The 18566-nt window shown below is 34.1% G+C and overlaps 2 protein-coding genes across 5 annotated transcripts in view; one reads left to right on the top strand and one right to left on the bottom strand.

Moving 5' to 3' along the window:
- Window positions 1-18566, top strand: part of LOC120633016 (transient receptor potential cation channel trpm) — a 357472-nt gene that overhangs the window by 86799 nt on the left and 252107 nt on the right. The gene's annotated exons all lie outside the window — the stretch shown is intronic.
- LOC120633017 (venom carboxylesterase-6-like) lies at window positions 4722-16874 on the bottom strand. Its single transcript, XM_039903049.1, has 3 exons — window positions 16617-16874; window positions 5947-7196; window positions 4722-5174 (listed from the first exon to the last, which is right to left on the bottom strand). The coding sequence occupies exons 1-3, from the start codon at window positions 16797-16799 to the stop codon at window positions 4895-4897; spliced, it is 1713 nt and encodes a 570-aa protein (XP_039758983.1). The 5' UTR covers window positions 16800-16874; the 3' UTR covers window positions 4722-4894.

The following is an 18566-nucleotide window of genomic DNA, read 5'->3' as shown; positions in this document are numbered from 1 at the left end:
GTAATTTATAATTCCTTCAATCCTTATACTCCACACCAAACAGATCTTCGGCAATATACCCTCTACGCACGATTCGCTCCGTACTCGGCTCAACAATGAATAATTGCTAAGAACAATTATTCATATATCATTGATGTGTCTGTGTCTACCGTCCAAACGTCACGACAGACAGAGCAAACATGCTGAGTGATGGTCATTTTTGGATCACACCGTACCTATAACTGTTCTCACCATCCCCTTACAATTATGTAAACATATATGTATGAACGCTTCATAAGTGCCTGTGATAGGCCTACATGAATGAAGAGATTTTGAATTTGAATTTTGAATTTGTTGTCTTAAGTTTCATTTTTAACAATTTTTTTAATTTTGATGTTTAACCAAATAAAAGTTTTTCTTCTTTTTTCATAAATATTTGCTTATTTTTTTTCAGGTAAGTCGTTAACTTCACATTGCCTCGGTTACTTAAACTTAGTATGAAAATGGTCAGTAGATATATTTGAGTTATAATATACAATAATAATAAATCTGTCCGTATTGAGTCGACCGCTATTGTACCGATAGTCGTTTCAGTCTCGCGAAAAGCTTCGACCTTCGACTTCGAAGAAGCTTTCGCTTGGTTGTTGGATCAAGGGTCGGATACAGAAGGCAGTAGTCCTTGAAACGACGCGTATTGTGAGCAGGTTTCTTACTCTCGAGCCCTGACCGCCGCGCCGGTTGCTTGAGCATTCAAAAGCCCCGCAAGCGAAGAAGTGGATGTTTTTTTTATTGCTTTTAATAGTGTTATTTTTTTATTAATTTTGCATTGTTGAGAATAAAAAAAAAATAAAATTATTTAATGATAGTAAAACTAAAATTAATCTGTCTATGAATCTATTTATTTTAGTAATATAAAAATCAACTGCTGTGTGTATATCTGGCGAAAATCGGCTCGACCAAATTATCACCACTAACCCATTACCGGCCCTTTAAAGGGCACGACCTCTAAGAATGAGAAGGGTTTAGGCCATAGTCCACCACGCTGGTCAAACGCGGATTGGTAGACTTTACACGAGAATATTATGGAAAACTCTCAGGCACGCAGGTTTTCTCACAATATCCTCTCCGTAAAAGCAAGTGTTATTTTTAAATTATTATTATTTCAATCTTTCCTTATATATTAGAAATATATAAGGATAGATTTAAACAAATGAAAGAAATTAGGTAAAAATCGTAGTAAAATTTAACTCGCCAGTGCGTATTAGAGTGCTTATTAGAGCTATGCTTGGGGTTTTTTGAGGGATGAGATCCGTAACGAAGTAAAGTAACTGACATAGCGTTTCCTGTTAGCATACTAAAGTGGCAGTGGGCTGGTCACGTTTGTCGGAGGACCGATGGACGTTGGAGTCGAAAGATCCTCGAGTGGAGACCGCGTGTCGGTAAATGGAGTGTCGGACGCCTCCCAACTAGATGGAGCGACGACCTCTAAAAAGTGGCAGGTAACGACTGGATGAGGAAAGCCGAAAATAGGAAAGTTGGCGCTGCTTGAAAGAGGCCTATGTCCAGCAGTGGACGCACAATGGCTGATGATGATGATGCTTATGGGAGAGGTATGTGGTTAGTCGAAGGACCTTGGCCTAAAAGGCTACAGAAATAGCTAAGGTTGGGGGGGCTAAGTTAAATCATTTTGTTATCTATGAAATAAGAACTATAATAGGTACTTGCAATAAAATAAGGCATTTAAATTAAAAATATATTTAAAAGACATTAAACGTATACCTTAAACCATAAGTAATACTTTTAAACATCACAACACAACAAAAATGTCACTAAAGCTAAACTCACGCTAAACAGTGCTGAATAACTAATAATAGTAACTAGCAAGTAGGTATATCTTTCCGTATGCAAACTTCTTAATAAAACCGTCATTAAAATAATTGGAATTTTTGATCGATTAGAATTCAACGTCCAGTTTTCAAACCCCAGGTTTACCAGTGACTGAGCCATCAAACTATTTTGGGTTTGCAAAGGGTTTAACCACGCAGGGCGTGCTGGTAACAAAGGCTGAGATTTGCCTCTGACTCACACCCTAGACCTGTGTAACAACCCCGTGCCTGCTACGGGCCGGTAGTGTCGTGGTCGCTGGAATCATTAAAATCATCCAATCGTTGCAACTAATGCTGTAGTGTTCCAGGGTGGTTTTATTATAATTATTATAGGTCTCTTATAGTAAGCGTAGACCGGAAAATATAAACTAATCAATGTCACACAAGAATAGTCAGTCCTCTGGTATCCCGGTTGTAGCGTGAACCATCCTTAACCTTATATAATAAACATATTTTCCATTCAAAGCTTTCGTAAAAAAACATGCAACGCACGTGATTTTTAATTTGATCGATTTTTAAAAAATATCATAATTTAGAGAAGGCACTCAAAAACAATTCTAATAATGTTACCTTTATTTTTAATACAATTGTACATAACGTTAAATTAAAAACATTCATACTGTATTGAAGAGTTATAGGAAGTGCTCATCTTTATATATATTTAATCAAGGAACGCGGTTTAAGTCGTGATGTTAAAAAAAATTAACAGATGTTCTATATCAGTTTAATTAAAGAAAATATAAAATACAATAATACTCATCGATTCACTTTTAAAATAACCAATCAGAGGGACCCAGCGTGGCTACCTTAACACCTCTTTTTGTTTGCTCCACAAATATCATTATATCAGGTTGACCTCTTATTATTTCTTATTTTACTTTTTGTTTAATTTAATTCAAAGTTGTGTACACATACTTTGGGTTGCAGCTTAGAACAAAACATGTTATTGCTTATATTTAGATCTACCTTTAGTTATTACCAGTTTTGTGTAGCTTATAATAATAAACAAATATTACTACTGAATTAAAATATCGCATACGTAACTCTCTTATAAAAAACTTTTAAATCGGTTATATCGTTATTAAGTTTATTCATAAGGTACATACAAATACATATATAATACTTATACACGCATATATAACAATATAATATAATATAATAGTAATAACAATATTATACAAATATGGTAGGTCTAGATAAATACATAAATCCATCATTTTATCGGTGGCGAGTTGGTGACTGAGCGATACATTGCTGGATATTGATATACTCGTACCTACCTGACATACTTATCGTCCTATCTTATCTTATCTCAATGCATGTGAGTTAAAGCCTCGCCCAAAAAATTCCATTATTTTTTGTCTTTAAGATGGTTGGCAGATATTTCTGAGACAAACATTGCTTAGTATGTGCTTTTGTAATACCTATAGATTTCATTGTTTTTTTTACCTAGATACCGTTATGTTTCGACGATCGACATGATCTGTAGCAATCGAATTCTCTGTTGTTTATTAAGTTATTCGATACTGTTTCACAAAAATCTTAACTCGTTAACTCACAAAAGAAATGAATAACGTATCCTCTATCTAAGATATAAATTAATTCCTGATACCTATCGACTCATAATTAATTTCATTCATTTGATTGTTCATTGGATTTTTACACGTTTTATCAAAAAAATATCTTTAATCTATGATTTTGGATCAGGTAAATTATTTATATTGGGTTAGTAATGCATTAACGTATTCCTTAATTTTATACTGTAAATTATAACCTTAGATTATAATACATTCTTAAAATAAAAGGACGGGTCAAGTAAAATGCGTGTATTTTAACTAAATTTCTGGCTTTTAACGGTTTTCTTAGTATGTTAAAAAATTATATTAGAATTGAAAGATAAATATTCATATCTGTAAACTGCAGGAATTAATATTGATATAGTTTACGTCAATAAACAAGAGAACAATTATTGATACAGCTAGTTTTATGCAATGCAACAATTCCATTTTAAAAGAACTGAATATCAAGGAACGACTTTCGTCTACGGTGCAGTTACGCATATTCAAGTTTTTTGGCCACATCTCAAGGAATGAGGGGTCTATTGAACGATTGGTGGTGCAAGGACAGGTTGAAGGAAAAAGGGCAAGAGGGCGGTCACCTACTCGTTGGATAGATACGGTGAAATCGTTGACCCAGACAACTGTGGTAGAATGTTTTCGACATGCTACCAACCGCCAAAAGTGGAGAAGACTCGCGCGTGCAATCCAGTGATGTCTAGCGCCATGAAATTCATCTCAGCAGCCACGACCACTCTGCCAAGAGTGCACGACTAAGAAGAAGAAATTTTATGCGATAAATAAGTAGATGAATAAGTTAATGGACATTCATTTGGTGTAATGAAACAAAATAGGTATCATTATCAACAAAATGATATGCTTGTGATACTGTATTAACTAATATGTCTAATTCTATATGCTAATGTACTAATCAATAAAAAATACGTGAAGCAAAATAGCACTCGTGGACTGATTAGTTACGATATCTCAAAAACTCTTCCAACCATAAAAGTCTTCTACAAACATAAAAGTTACCCGGAAACAAGGGTGAAAGGGACTTTTTTTTTAAAATCAAATCAGCCTTTAACTGCAATTTTACCTGCACTGTTAGATTATAGAGACATTTACATATGCAACAACGTTAAATAAATAAATACCTGAATAATTTCTCGTGATGCTTTAGAATAGGAAAAAGTTTATTAATCTAATAAATGCGCGTTTTTTTTCTTTTACTTAAAAATATGACGCTAAGCGCATGAAAAGTGTGGACGTTTTCACAAGTTTTCAATAAGAAACAATCTTAAATACATTTGTTTATTCTATTCTCGCAAACTAAGAAAAGTATTATACAATTCTCGGCTGAAATAGCAACTAAAATTAAAAAGGATTTTTTTAATGACTTCGGAAGAACTCGACTGGAGTCACTTTTAATATTATTCGGTATTCAATTGCTTTATTTCAGGCCTTAGAATATTACTGCAGAGATTTAAGTAACATCTGAGTCGCCAAAACAACTAACGCGAAAGAGAACAAACTATTTGCAGAGGAAACTGGTTTTGGTGCCTGATAATGTGTTAGGAAGATCGGGTCCCAGAATTCCGTACTTTCCCTGTTGATGTTTTGCAGGAGTTCTTCTGTGTATACAGAGATATTCGTAGAAGTTTCTCCACCGCTTATAAGTAGAATTGGTGCCAACTGCTTGGTAATAGGGTCCCATGTTGTAGCAGTTTGAGGAGGTGGTGGCGTAGGATTTCTAGAAAGTAACAAAACGGGAATTAGCTATAGCAATTCAGTATTCTCAATTTGCTGGAAAACACGCTCCGTTGGAAGACAGTTAGATATATAATGTAATCGTCGGCATATTGCGTTTATTGAAGTTTTACTGAATAATATAAAAAACTTTGTCCAGAAACTATAAAAATCGTACGTTGCAGCTAAGTTACTTGGATCACATGATGGTAATGTCGGGATGATCGCTGATATGAAATGATTTGATGCATTCGACAACAAATAAGACTATTATAAAAATCCACACTTAATAGTTCTTAAGAGCTTGCTGGAATACTAACAGGAGGTCATAGAACAAAAATTTCCAGAAATGTGCAATTGCCCTTCTGTCGTGCCACGTTTTGATGTTATTTTTCGCATACGACTTGTTTAATAGCCGGAATATCACGTGTTCTATTATCTTTTATGAAAAATTCATGTGAGCGACATTGTGCAGTATAGTGAAAATCTGCTTTTAATCTACCTACTCCTGATGCTAACAGATTTTAAAATAATAATAGCCTTTTGTTTTAGGGTATGTCATAAAGGCTATGAAGCCGATAAAAATACAGGTCTTGTAAATATCTGCAGCCTATTGATCGTATTTAATTAATTTAATACAAGTAGGATACTCTATCATAGATATAACTACCTAATATTGTCGGGTTCTTAAGAATAAATAAAATCAGAATATCTTTAAAAGGTACTTTTAAAGTGATTCGTTTGAATTGTAACTAAATAAAATTCAAGAACCTTACCCTGAGTATGCAAATCCTTTGAAGCGTTGGGTAATTGAAGTAGCAGCAGTATCGTCAGCAGCTTTTAAATCGTAGTTGAACACATAATTTAAAATGGCTCCATGTCGCACTCCGTTTAGAGGAATCTGAGGATACGTCCAGTCTGAGTTCTGTGTACCTCTAAATGCGAACTTAAATAGCCAAACATTTGCTGTAGATGTCAAAGCTCTTTCCTTAGTTCCTCTTATAACGGGAACAAGTATCAGAGCGTCCCCATGATAATCCAGGTAGTCCTCAATAGTTTCCATGTTAATTGTTCTTTGTGCGAAGTAAAACTCACGGATGTTACGCGTTACTGCTGTTTTATTTGCCTCAGATTCAAAAGCAAGATCCACTTGGACGAAGTCACCAAAGTTATTTTCCATTTTTTGAAGCCAGTTGCTGAATGCTGCTTGTTGTGCGCGTATGGTTCCTTCCCTATCCACGAAGCCGGCAATGTACGGAATATGACTATACTTTCCTTGTCTTAAAATGTCAATTGGTGCATCTGCCAGGAATGTGTCGATTGCATTCAAATGAGCATTTTCAACACACGGAGCGAACAATAGTGAAGTATTGAAAAACTCAAAGTCTGTAAGAACGCTGGAGATCAGGCTGATATCAGTGGATACAAGCTTTTTCGCTAAATCTTCTCTCGACGTGTCTGTGTATCCTAACTTTTTTCCAACTTGCTCAGCATAGCCAACAGGGTCGTATGAAACAGCCCATGGAGCCAATGCTGAACCACTTAGTACAATAGCTTTGTGTGTTAAATTCTGAGACATAGGCGACAACGTGATCAAATCGACCATCGCAGCTCCGGATCCATGACCAAGTAGCACGACGTTGTTAGGGTCTCCTCCGAAACCAGCAATATTTTCTTTAATCCATTTCAGACCTTGAATGATGTCTTTTAAACCTGCGTTACCGGGAGCATCGGCGACACCGAGACAAAGGAAACCGAAGATTGATAGACGATAATTAATCGTAACAATTAGTAGATCTTGTTGAACGAGATTTTTGAAGGGATAAAGTGTCCTACTTGTTGATACATATTCCTCTCCCTCGATCCATACAAGTACCGGTTTAGGTGTTGTTACATTTTTCGTATGGATGTTGAGTACTAGACAATCTTCAGTGCCGATTAACCCTCGAGAGCTTGGCTGGGCACATATTACTGTGTTATCAACGGCGTGGTATTCTCCGGGATAAACTGGCGGTGGGGTTGGCGCCTGGAAAACAAAAATAAACAATTCAAACTACTTTACCATTATTAGTAATGGATTTTAGTACAACATTAGAACATTGCTAAGCCTTATCAATGTAATGACCTACTTTATCTATAGATAAAAGTTCTTGTTATAAGGCGTTGTCGAGTGAGTGTTGTATAAAATATAAAGATATATCTACCATATGTTTAGGCATCGATTTTGATTGATCTTCGGAACCTATTTAGGGGAAACAATGAGGTAATTAAAATGTATTATTACAATTACTGTAGGCTTAATAAGTGCCTATATACGCACTAGATACTCGTAGATACCTACAGAGATCCCTTGGCATTCCTATCCATTCTATTCCTGGAATGCTCATAAGTATTTTTATCTTTGCGTAATCGGATCGGCAAACAATTTCGGATTACATATCAGAAACGGGGACGCTATCGGTCTTAGTCCTACTTAGTCACTGACCATGTTTTGTATAAATTTGTTTTTATCAATTTTCTTGAAAATGCTCTTTAGTATATATCCTAGCGCTTCGTCACTTGAGAAAGAATAGTTAGGGTGACCGTTGGAAACATATTCTTCAATATTAAAGAGGCGATATTATGTCTGTTTGTGCGATAAATGTAAATAAATAATAAATAAATATACTACGACAATACACACATCGCCGTCTAGCCCCAAAGTAAGCGTAGCTTGTGTTATGGGTACTAAGATGAGTGATGAATATTTTTATTTTTTTTTAATGAGTAATATACATAAATACATAGAATATACATATAAACACCCAGACACTGACAAACATTCATGCTCATCACACAAACATTTTCCAGTTGTGGGAATCGAACCCACGGCCCTGGACTCAGAAAGCAGGGTTGCTGCAAACTGCGCCATTTTGCCGCGATGGCTGATGGATCAGGAAATTTCTGGAGTGGAGACCGCGAATAAGCAAGCGCAGTGTGGGACACCCTCCATCACGATGTACCCATGATATAAACGGCAACGGGGGGTGGGTGATGAATGAGGAAGGCCGAGGATCGGGTGTGGTGGCGCTTTTTGGGAAATGCCTATATGTGTTAATTTGTTTTCTATGTTCCGGCTTGCCTCTGCACTGACCTTAAACATTTTAGCTCTGTGATAGCCGGCGCTAATTATGAAAAAGATTAAGTACTCAAATTGCCAAAAGCATTCCCGCGCAATTTCATAAACTATTTTCTCTTACTTATGCGCTCTGTGACAGCTTAACGGGTCGTGATAAAATTAAAAAAGATTTGCTTCCAGTTGGCTCACCTCCTTGTAATACTATTAGCCTGGAAAATGAAATATTTGGCGGGATTTTGAGAAAGAATACAGACTGAACTGACAAAATGAAGTTTTTAAACACACATAATTCAAAATTAAAATCGATGTCAGAATTATTGAAGTTTAACATTTTGCAAAACTTGAATACGAATAATTAGTTGAATACGAGAGAAACAAGTGAATTGGTGCAATAACTAATACTTATTAAAAAACAAATCCGTAGTCATAAATTTTTGCATCATGAGCTAAACGTTTAAATTACTTTTTTATTCGATAAGGCTTCAAGTTTCTTCGAAGTAACAGACAAACGAAAACCTTTTTTTAAATGCACTCAAAAACCACGTGTAGTAATTGGATCCAAAGGTAACTTTAGTTGAAATTTGAACCTTATTTCGTAATGTCCAAAGTTCAAAAATAGTTACAATTTTTAGTTGTTCCTTTGAAACAGGTTTTGGACAAATGCCACAGACATTAAATAACGGTATGGTTATGCGATAAAATTGCAACTCTGTAGTAATACTCAATTGGAAAATGTGTCTCCCAATTTGATTCTTATATCATAAATATTTAAGAGCTATAATTGCCCAGTTTTACAAACGCTATTAACCACAAATCTTAGATATGTTTCTGTTTTATTTAACACATAAAATCTCTTTTAACTAAAGTAAATAATCATACATTAAATAACGGAATGGTTATTCAATAAAATTGCAACTTTGTAGTAATGCTCAATTGGAAAATGTGTCCGCCAATTTGATTCTTATATTATAAATGTTTAAGAGCTATAATTGCCCATTTTACAAATGCTATTTGCAATATATGTTTTTGTTTTATTTAACACAAATAATCTCTTTTAACTAAATAGTATGTGTATTTTATATAAATATTTTTTATTGTTGTTTTTATTTACAACGCGTGAATTAAAACCCAAATAATACTTCACAGTTCACATACTCTATTATGCATTGGCTTCATCATAAGAGCATGGCTTCATCAGAGGTATGTATACTGTCTCTGAGACTTATCTGTGAAACCGAAAACTTAATAGTTTTTGAGTAAACCACTGCCATAGTTTTTACTGAAAGGAATCAAATGCAAAATTTTAATAATGTGATTTATTAGGTACGCGTCTCGTAGCGTAGGTACTATGCGCGTGTCGGTCTTTCATCTTCAATAGGTCTTAAGTAAACACTTATAAAGTAGGTTTGCTTCTTTTGATTTAATAATTTTGCAATCTTACATCCTTCAATATTATTTCGTAATTCTGTTACACGTTGAATATCTTCAGAGGCAAAATTTAACTATTATCAAGTCATGAAATCGAAACCACGATTAATTATAAACGCTTTTCTTCTATTAGAGGCAATACCTCTCTAAAATCTAGATTATTATTACAATTATCAAAGCTATTTATACCGTTAAAACGTGTGTGAAGGTAACATATACATGTATTAACTTATACATAATATACATTAGTTTTTTTAGCAAAGTGTGGAAAATCTACGGCATTTTCAACTCTACGCCACTTTCAATAAGGTCCAAGACTTATAACAATAGGAGTCACTTGCATAATTTCATTTGTGACGCTCAAGTAGTGACTCCGTTTGGAAGGCTGAATCAGGACATGGTTTCACGCCACATTGATTTCGACTTGTATATCTAAATACAAGCTAGAAATGTACTCAGAACGATCGATACACATGAATAGAATGTATCTACATATTTGTTCTCATGCGAACCAATATATAGTTACCTATATATTGGTTCGCATGAGAACAAATATGTAGATAACATTAAGTCGCCAACAAATAAATCAGTGTCATCAATCTTGGAATATACTTTAACTACGGACCGAGTATGATATCCGGCACGTATCTCTAACTTTTCGGATTTCTGTGCGTTTTTAATTCAAGCTATTTCATGATTTAAGGTAGAGAAAAAAATTGGGAGGAAACCAGCATGCCTGAGAGTTCTCCATAATGTTATCAAGGTCGTGTGAAGTAGTATATTACATAAAACTATGATATATGTTACATACAAATGTACTATATTTGTAACTTTTAGTAGTCCATAGAACTCATTAAAAAAAAAATTTTTTTCTTTTCGTTATACTATTTTATCATCTCTTTTCTGTGTATTGCAGGTATTAAATTGTAACTTTTTTTGTTAGTTGTGTTACAGTAAGTTTAAGTCTTAGTCGTTTATCAGTTAATTAGCTTTTATATTATTTTAATTGAGCATGCCGTTATCATTTGTAGAACGTTTCAGTCTCTGTTTTTTTTTATTCTCATGATGATGTTGTTGATTGTTACACAATTATTTTGCTGAATCAATATAGTAAGTGTATTGGGAATTTATGTGACAGAGCTACCAGAAAATAGCTGATAGTACTTAAATCGTCCGATTAACACGTTTGACTTTATCTTATCAAGCTGTCTGCATTCATACCGCGTGATTCATTGATTTTTTTCTATAAATAAGTACGTATAGCAAGCATTCAAAAGGGGCACGGCGTGCAGGCTTTTACCTATGTTTTCTTTTTTATATAAGTTTACGTATTAAATTATCTGGTATAACGGACGAGGAATACCAAGTATCCAGTAATTTGTTGCTGCAAGGCACGGTTAAATCAGAGAGCAATTTAATCAACTCTTCAGATCACTCCCTACTATAGACACCTTAACTTAACGTTACTTTATTGATATTAGAGAACTTTTTTAAATAATGTCATTTATTTTGCTTGCTTTTGATCATTCATCACATCAACCAAATACCGGCCCACTACAAAACACGGGTCTCCTCCCACAATGAAAAGGGGTTAAGGCCGTAGTATACCATGCTGGCACAGTGTGGATTGGTGGATAAAAAAAGCACATCATTACCTGGAAAAAAGGAACGTTACTTTTTTAAAGTAACAATTTACCAAGCATATGGAACTACTAGGCCGGTAATGGGTTGTTGTGATGATGATAATGAAGAAGTAGAAAAACCTCGCCTATAAATGGTGCATCACTTCGCAGGGCATGCAAGGAACACCAACAGAGCATCACCTTTCAACCTGAGTGCCAGTAATTCCATTGGCAGTTACCCCCTTCAGATCGGAATAAAGCTGGTGGCAGAAATAAGCATTGCAGTAGGTAATTCCTCGGAAGAGCTCTGACACAAAAAGGTTTTACTACTACAGAAAAAACCTAATCTATCATGTGTATATTCTATGGAATTGTTCACACTCTATAAACCGAGTGTAAAAGTAAGATTATAAGGTGGGTAAATAATTTATTAAACTCTTTATTTGTACACCTCTATGAAGTTGGGAAAATAAAAGAACAATAGAAATACAAAGACGGAAGTAGAATACAAAAGGCGGCCTTATCGCTTAGTGGCTATCTCTGCCGGGCAACCTTTGGATTAGGACAAGATCAGCTAGAGCGGACAGGTGGTGTAAAATTATTATAATCCTACATTTAAATACATGAACAAAACTTTGGATTAGGACAAGATCAGCTAGAGCGGACAGTTGTTGTAAAATTATTATAATCCTACATTTAAATACATGAACAAAACTTTGGATTAGGACAAGATCAGCTAGAGCGGACAGTTGTTGTAAAATTATTATAATCCTACATTTAAATACATGAACAAAACTTTGGATTAGGACAAGATCAGCTAGAGCGGACAGTTGTTGTAAAATTATTATAATCCTACATTTAAATACATGAACAAAACTTTGGATTAGGACAAGATCAGCTAGAGCGGACAGTTGTTGTAAAATTATTATAATCCTACATTTAAATACATGAACAAAACTTTGGATTAGGACAAGATCAGCTAGAGCGGACAGTTGTTGTAAAATTATTATAATCCTACATTTAAATACATGAACAAAACTTTGGATTAGGACAAGATCAGCTAGAGCGGACAGTTGTTGTAAAATTATTATAATCCTACATTTAAATACATGAACAAAACTTTGGATTAGGACAAGATCAGCTAGAGCGGACAGTTGTTGTAAAATTATTATAATCCTACATTTAAATACATGAACAAAACTTTGGATTAGGACAAGATCAGCTAGAGCGGACAGTTGTTGTAAAATTATTATAATCCTACATTTAAATACATGAACAAAACTTTGGATTAGGACAAGATCAGCTAGAGCGGACAGTTGTTGTAAAATTATTATAATCCTACATTTAAATACATGAACAAAACTTTGGATTAGGACAAGATCAGCTAGAGCGGACAGTTGTTGTAAAATTATTATAATCCTACATTTAAATACATAAACAAAATTGCACAAATAAGAATAAAATATAAAATAAACTTTTGATAACTATAAATTCATATTGACTATTTATTTTATTAAATTGATTAGGTTTTTTTTTACAAATACGCTAATAATTATTATTTAATTCATAAATAGTTTTCAAGGAACAATTAATATATTTGATTACCTAACAACAATGTTCTAAACATTGAATTGTTGGGTATTTCGACATAAATACGACTGCATTATCGATACACTTCAATCCTGGACTCGAACGATGCAAAGATACCTCCCCACCGGTGTCTTAGTTGTCATCACGAGCAAAAAAAATGATCATAAATCGTTATATAAGATTTACCTTCGATATCGAATAAATACATCGAATATCTATAAATGTTGTTTGTAAAGATTAAGTTCTTTCATTAATTTCTCATAAATGAACCTAATCGCTGTGAGTCATTATAACGGTGTCATTGTTTCCTGCTTACACTGAGTTAGGTATACTCATCACTTCTACTCAACAACCTGTCCAGTTAACTAAAGGTATTCAATGATTGTACGTACGAATCACTCACAATTATCGAATAAACCCGTGAATTATTTGATGATATAATTGTCATCCATTGCCAACGTGACAATGGACGTGCGCATGCAATTACAAATGACAAATGACTAACATGTTTTTCTAGAAATGCTAGAGAACTCCAAGACATGCAGGTTTACTCACGATGTGTTTTTACAACGTTTTAACTCAAGTAATATTTAACTAACTAGCTTAAACTAGTGTGTACTACTAGTTTAAAACCCACAATTTTATAAATTTTAAATGCATATAAAAATTTTCAGAATCGACAGGATTTGAACCTGCGACTCTGGCAATCGCGGCCCGAGCGCTTTGATTACTAAACTACGGCTCTCTGTCGCGGATGCCTAAATTATTATATTAATATATAAGTCTTATAACGACTGTATTGATATTTTCTCCAAGTGTAGGTAAAAACACTAAAAAAAAATTATAAAATTATTAAAACACAATCCTTAGAACTCATTTAGAGGTAATATAATATTAATAATAAAATCATTTATTCACTTGATAAATCACTGATACCTAAACTGAGTAAAAACTCGTACCTTCTATAGATATGTATGATTATTTTAGATGCAAAAACGTAAGACTACGACAAGTATTTTTCATTTTGGATAAACAAAAGGATTTAAACTTAACATGCAACATGCAAAAAACGATTGAAGAAAAATTACTCCAAAAATATAGGTAACTTTATAGTGATTTTTATGATTTACCAGCGTACCCAGCCCGCTTCGCCGGGCTAGATTTTGCTTTATTTTATTTAAACAATAAACTTTCATCATTAATTTTTTTATTTAAGTCTCATAATATATTAAATCATTTATTTCTCTCCGTATTCATTCTCTTCTATTCTCACCCATGTACTGGGTGTACAATAGTATATCATCAAAGTAAATAAAAGCTGTATTTGACAGTTCCAAAATAGGAGTGCTCCGATCGTCACCAAACTTTACAGGATTACTCGCCAGGTTAATCCGGAAATTCCCTGAAAGTTTCATTCAAATCGGTCCAGCCGTTTCGGAGCCTATACGGAACATACCCACATACTTTCTCTTTTATATATATAGGTCAAGGAATTATAAGGCATTAAGTGGATATATGTGCGTACGGGTATGTGTGAGTGTGTTTATGTTTGTGTAACACAGAGGTCGATTGTACTTGGCCCCCCTTAAAGGTAGGCCTAAGTTCACTAAGCTATAACTAAGGAAGCGTCCGTGCAATATTGCTACGGATATTGATAATTTAAAGGGAAAGTCCGTGCAAGGCCTTACAAATGGCAACACTACACTCACGTTTCAACTCGTGTCTTAATCGACTGTGTAATCTTTCATACCTACTGCATAGCAAGGTTTATACTACCATTTTGTAATTGCAGGTTCGATATAGTTTCCTTTTATACAAGTGGTAGGTAGGTAAAAATTCTACCTACCTACTAGGTGTGCGTTATGTATTTTATTGGCCGATTGGCGCAGTGGTCAGCGACCCTGCTTTCTGAATAAAGGCTTTGGGTTCGATTCCCATAACTGGAATAAGTTTGTGTGAGTAACATGAATGTTTTTCAGTGTCTGGCTGTTTATTTGTATATTATAAATATTTAAGTATATTATTCATACAGATATTCATTAGTCCTGTTAATATCCATTACACAAGCTACGCAAAGCTATTGTCGTAGTATTTTTATTATTGTTGAGACTATTTTGCAACTTTCATACCCGACCCCGTTAAAAGGGCAAGTACAGAGAGCATCCCTCCACTACGTAAAAAAAAAATACCTATTTCTTTATTCAAATATTTCTATGAAAGGCATTTATGAAGTCTTGCCATGGTGAATGTCATAAATTTGTTTGCATAGTTACGAGCAAACATATCCGGCATTCTCATAATATCCATCAGGATATAGAGATCCTTTCAAACTGAATTTCCAAAAGCTCACCAGACACAGGTATAGTATGGAATTACTGATAATCCAAACCGGACTACTAGACAAAATTGTAATTAAAAATTTAACACAAAGTATTCAAGCTGGCGGCCTTATCGTTGCTACGGATGGTGTTAAACACAACTCAAGAAGAGAAGTAGGTGGCGCATATAAATATACATATATATTTGCATATAAATGTACATAAATACTATATATATATATATATATATATATATATATATATATAATAAACTTACTTATTATAATAATAATAAACTTTATTCAGCTTCCACACATAAGTAAACTAATGAAAACTAATTACATTAAAACTAATTATACACTATTTTACAGACTAAATGCCTTAACGAAAGGTGCTTCAGCTGAAAAGGCTGCTACCTCAGCATGCTGCTGCAGTATTTGACAACTGCAGCGCTGATTTTCAGGTATAGCCTTGATTGGCGTCACGGATTTACCGGGAAAAGTTTTAAAAGAAGCGTAGTGAACTTGACAAGAAGAGGGAGTATATGGAAAATAAAGTAAAATGATATATATATAAAATTATCAAACGATACAATAGAACCACCACCACATAAAAAGAAAAAAAAATATATATATTTATATATATATATTTACATATAAACAGATGTTACGCGTAAGCCCGACAACAAGCAATTAGTCTGAAAGATCCGGAATGTCTTTTTATTGGTGAGTTTTTTGATTATCCAAAAATACCTTTTTAATGGCATTCTTGAACGAAATCATACACATAAACATTAAAGTAATAATTATATATTAGATTTATATATAAGGTAGGTATCCACACAATTTCTTCCCCGGGCGTCTTACACAAAGCCATCACGTCATACCTACCGTGATGGTTTTTAGTTTGGGTATACCCCACTTTAGAGTGGTGAAGGTCAGAGTTTTTCGACCACGCAAAAAAAATTAAAGGTATCCACCCAATTTAGATGACGACGATTCAATTTTGCGGGCTTTTTCGTACTAGTGGTAAATATCACTGGTAAAATAGGCCTCCTTTTATAACAAAACAAACAATAATATTTTATTAATAGAGTACCTAAATAAAAGTAAAATAATTCTTAGTTGTTACTGCATTACAAGCAAATGTGTCCGTTTGCTCTGACCCTATTCAGTGGACTGTCATCGTTACAAAATGAAAATTCTGCTTAGAATAAGCCGGTAAGAACGCTCAATGCATTAACATTCTTCTTTATACCTACCGTGCAGAATGGTGAACCGTTTACTAAAAAAACAATACCTATATACTATAGAAATACTTATTTTATACCTAAGTCTTTAAGTAACAATAAAGTAATAAGCAAACATTACCTTGAACCTGTTTTCGCCGGCAGTGCTACCAGCATAGTGTATTCCATAGAAGGCCAAATAATCGCCATCTACAACGCGTTGCCCCACTATAACACCTTGAGTCGTGTTCACTTTGGGACCCTCCTCCTGCGCATGCGCAAGTGCAAACAGGCACAACAACAACCACATCGTGCTCACACACATTGAAAGAAGCTAGAACCAAAAACACGTGCGTCGCCTTCAATGAACCGACGCTGAATGACTGTAGACTAACACAAGTAGTGTTGAGTTTAGTGTGCCGTAGAGTCGAGTGTTTCTACATTATCTGATATAGTATCTATGAGGTCATCATTTTAATGTATTAAGACTATTGATGTACGAGTAAAAAGAGTTCGCAAAGTGTTCTTTTTAATTTAAAGACAATATTCGATCGGATTCTAATATTGTTAAATAAAGCGAGGCAAAGTTATTTTAAATTATTTTTAACTTTTGATAAGCGATTAACGGCCGTTTTAAATAACTTACTTACGTATCTTGCCATATATCCATTGAATGCAACACAAAATTTCACAAGTATTAGTAACTGTATACCGTTTATCGAAAAAGACAGATAGCTATACTTATATTAGCACTCCCTTGCGTTTTGTTTTTGCAATTATAGTATTAGTATATTGCCAATATAATAATTACTTACTTACTACTTACTTGTACCTTGCTCACGAGATTACCGCCATGTGGAATGTTGAGTCGACCGTTACTGTTCCGATCGTCGTTTCAGTCAATGGTCTTCTCGCGAAAAGCTTCGACCAACATCTTAAGAAGCTTTCGCTTGGTTGTTGGATCAAGGGTCGAATACAGAAGGTAGTCGTCCTTGAAACGGTGCGTATTGTGAGGAGGAACCTCACACTGGAGCCCTGACCGCCGGTTTTTAATTTTTAATAGTGTTTTTTTTTCAAGCATTGTTAAGAATTTAAAAAAAGAAATGAAAATAAATAAATGATAGAATAAGCGCATTTGTAACAATCTAAAAAATTTAATAAAATATCTGGCAAATAAAAATTTACAGTTATCAAAAGCTTAATTTTATATAGTGGATAAATATAAAATTACTTTTAACGCTTTTTTCTTCTTACAATTCCCTTTAAATAATGGAAAAATGAACCTTAATGGGCAATGGTGTGACATTGTCACGTCTTACCTCGATCATATGTTTATTGAATAGGTCTTGTTTGTCTTTTAATCAAGAAAATCGTTATTAAAAAATACGAAGGCTAGTACTGAATATTTTTACCGACTTTAAAAATATTAGGTAAATTTAAAATGCATATAAAAATTTTCGAAACCCACAGAATTTGAACCTGCGACTCTCGGGCAATTTAAATTGATAATTCCTCCAAGCGTAGGTAAAAACACTAATAAAAAAATTATAAAACAATAAGGTAGTCATGAATTCCGTGTTTTTTTTTAATTTAGAACTTTGTCATGCGTACTTTTTTTTTTTTGGAACGGTATATTTACAAGTGGTCCCATTTAGTACAATGTAGAAAATTACTTGGTACCATATAAAAGGGCACTTAATAGGGTAGGTAATTTTTAAATTTTATTATGCACTGACTTATAAATGTTATAGACCATATTTATTTCTTGCTTTTTATTTGTATAAAAAAAGTCGGTTTCTGTTATAAATCAAGAGTCTTCTTCTTGCTTTGCCTCTCCGACCTGTAAGCAGTCAGCTTCGTAAATTCTAGTCTATTTTTCGCTAGGCGAAATATTTAAGAGTAAATCAAGAGAACCTGCGTAAAATTCTGAACCAAATGTACGAAAATACGAGCGACGCGATTTGTCCCGTAGCCTTCTTGATAAGTCTATAGTATTTAGATTCTTGGTAACAATATTAAAGTACAGTAACAAAGCGGTGATAGCCCAGTGGGTAGGACTTCGACTTCTCTTTCGGGGGAAAGAGTTCGAATC

Source organism: Pararge aegeria, chromosome 21 (genome assembly GCF_905163445.1).
Source record: "Pararge aegeria chromosome 21, ilParAegt1.1, whole genome shotgun sequence".
Classification (NCBI taxonomy): domain Eukaryota; kingdom Metazoa; phylum Arthropoda; class Insecta; order Lepidoptera; family Nymphalidae; genus Pararge; species Pararge aegeria.
Note: the sequence above shows the minus strand (reverse complement) of the source record. Positions and strands in the feature narration are given on the sequence as shown.

What these genes read in the sequence shown, in the direction of transcription:
- LOC120633017 (XM_039903049.1), bottom strand. Translation starts at nt 16,799, where the DNA reads ATGTGTGTGAGCACGATGTGGTTGTTGTTGTGCCTGTTTGCACTTGCG. An exon ending in CCGGCGAAAACAGGTTCAAG is followed by an intron (nt 7,197 to 16,616) that starts GTAATGTTTGCT and finishes TTTGTTTTCCAG; the next exon opens with GCGCCAACCCCACCGCCAGT. An exon ending in AAAGGATTTGCATACTCAGG is followed by an intron (nt 5,175 to 5,946) that starts GTAAGGTTCTTG and finishes GTTACTTTCTAG; the next exon opens with AAATCCTACGCCACCACCTC.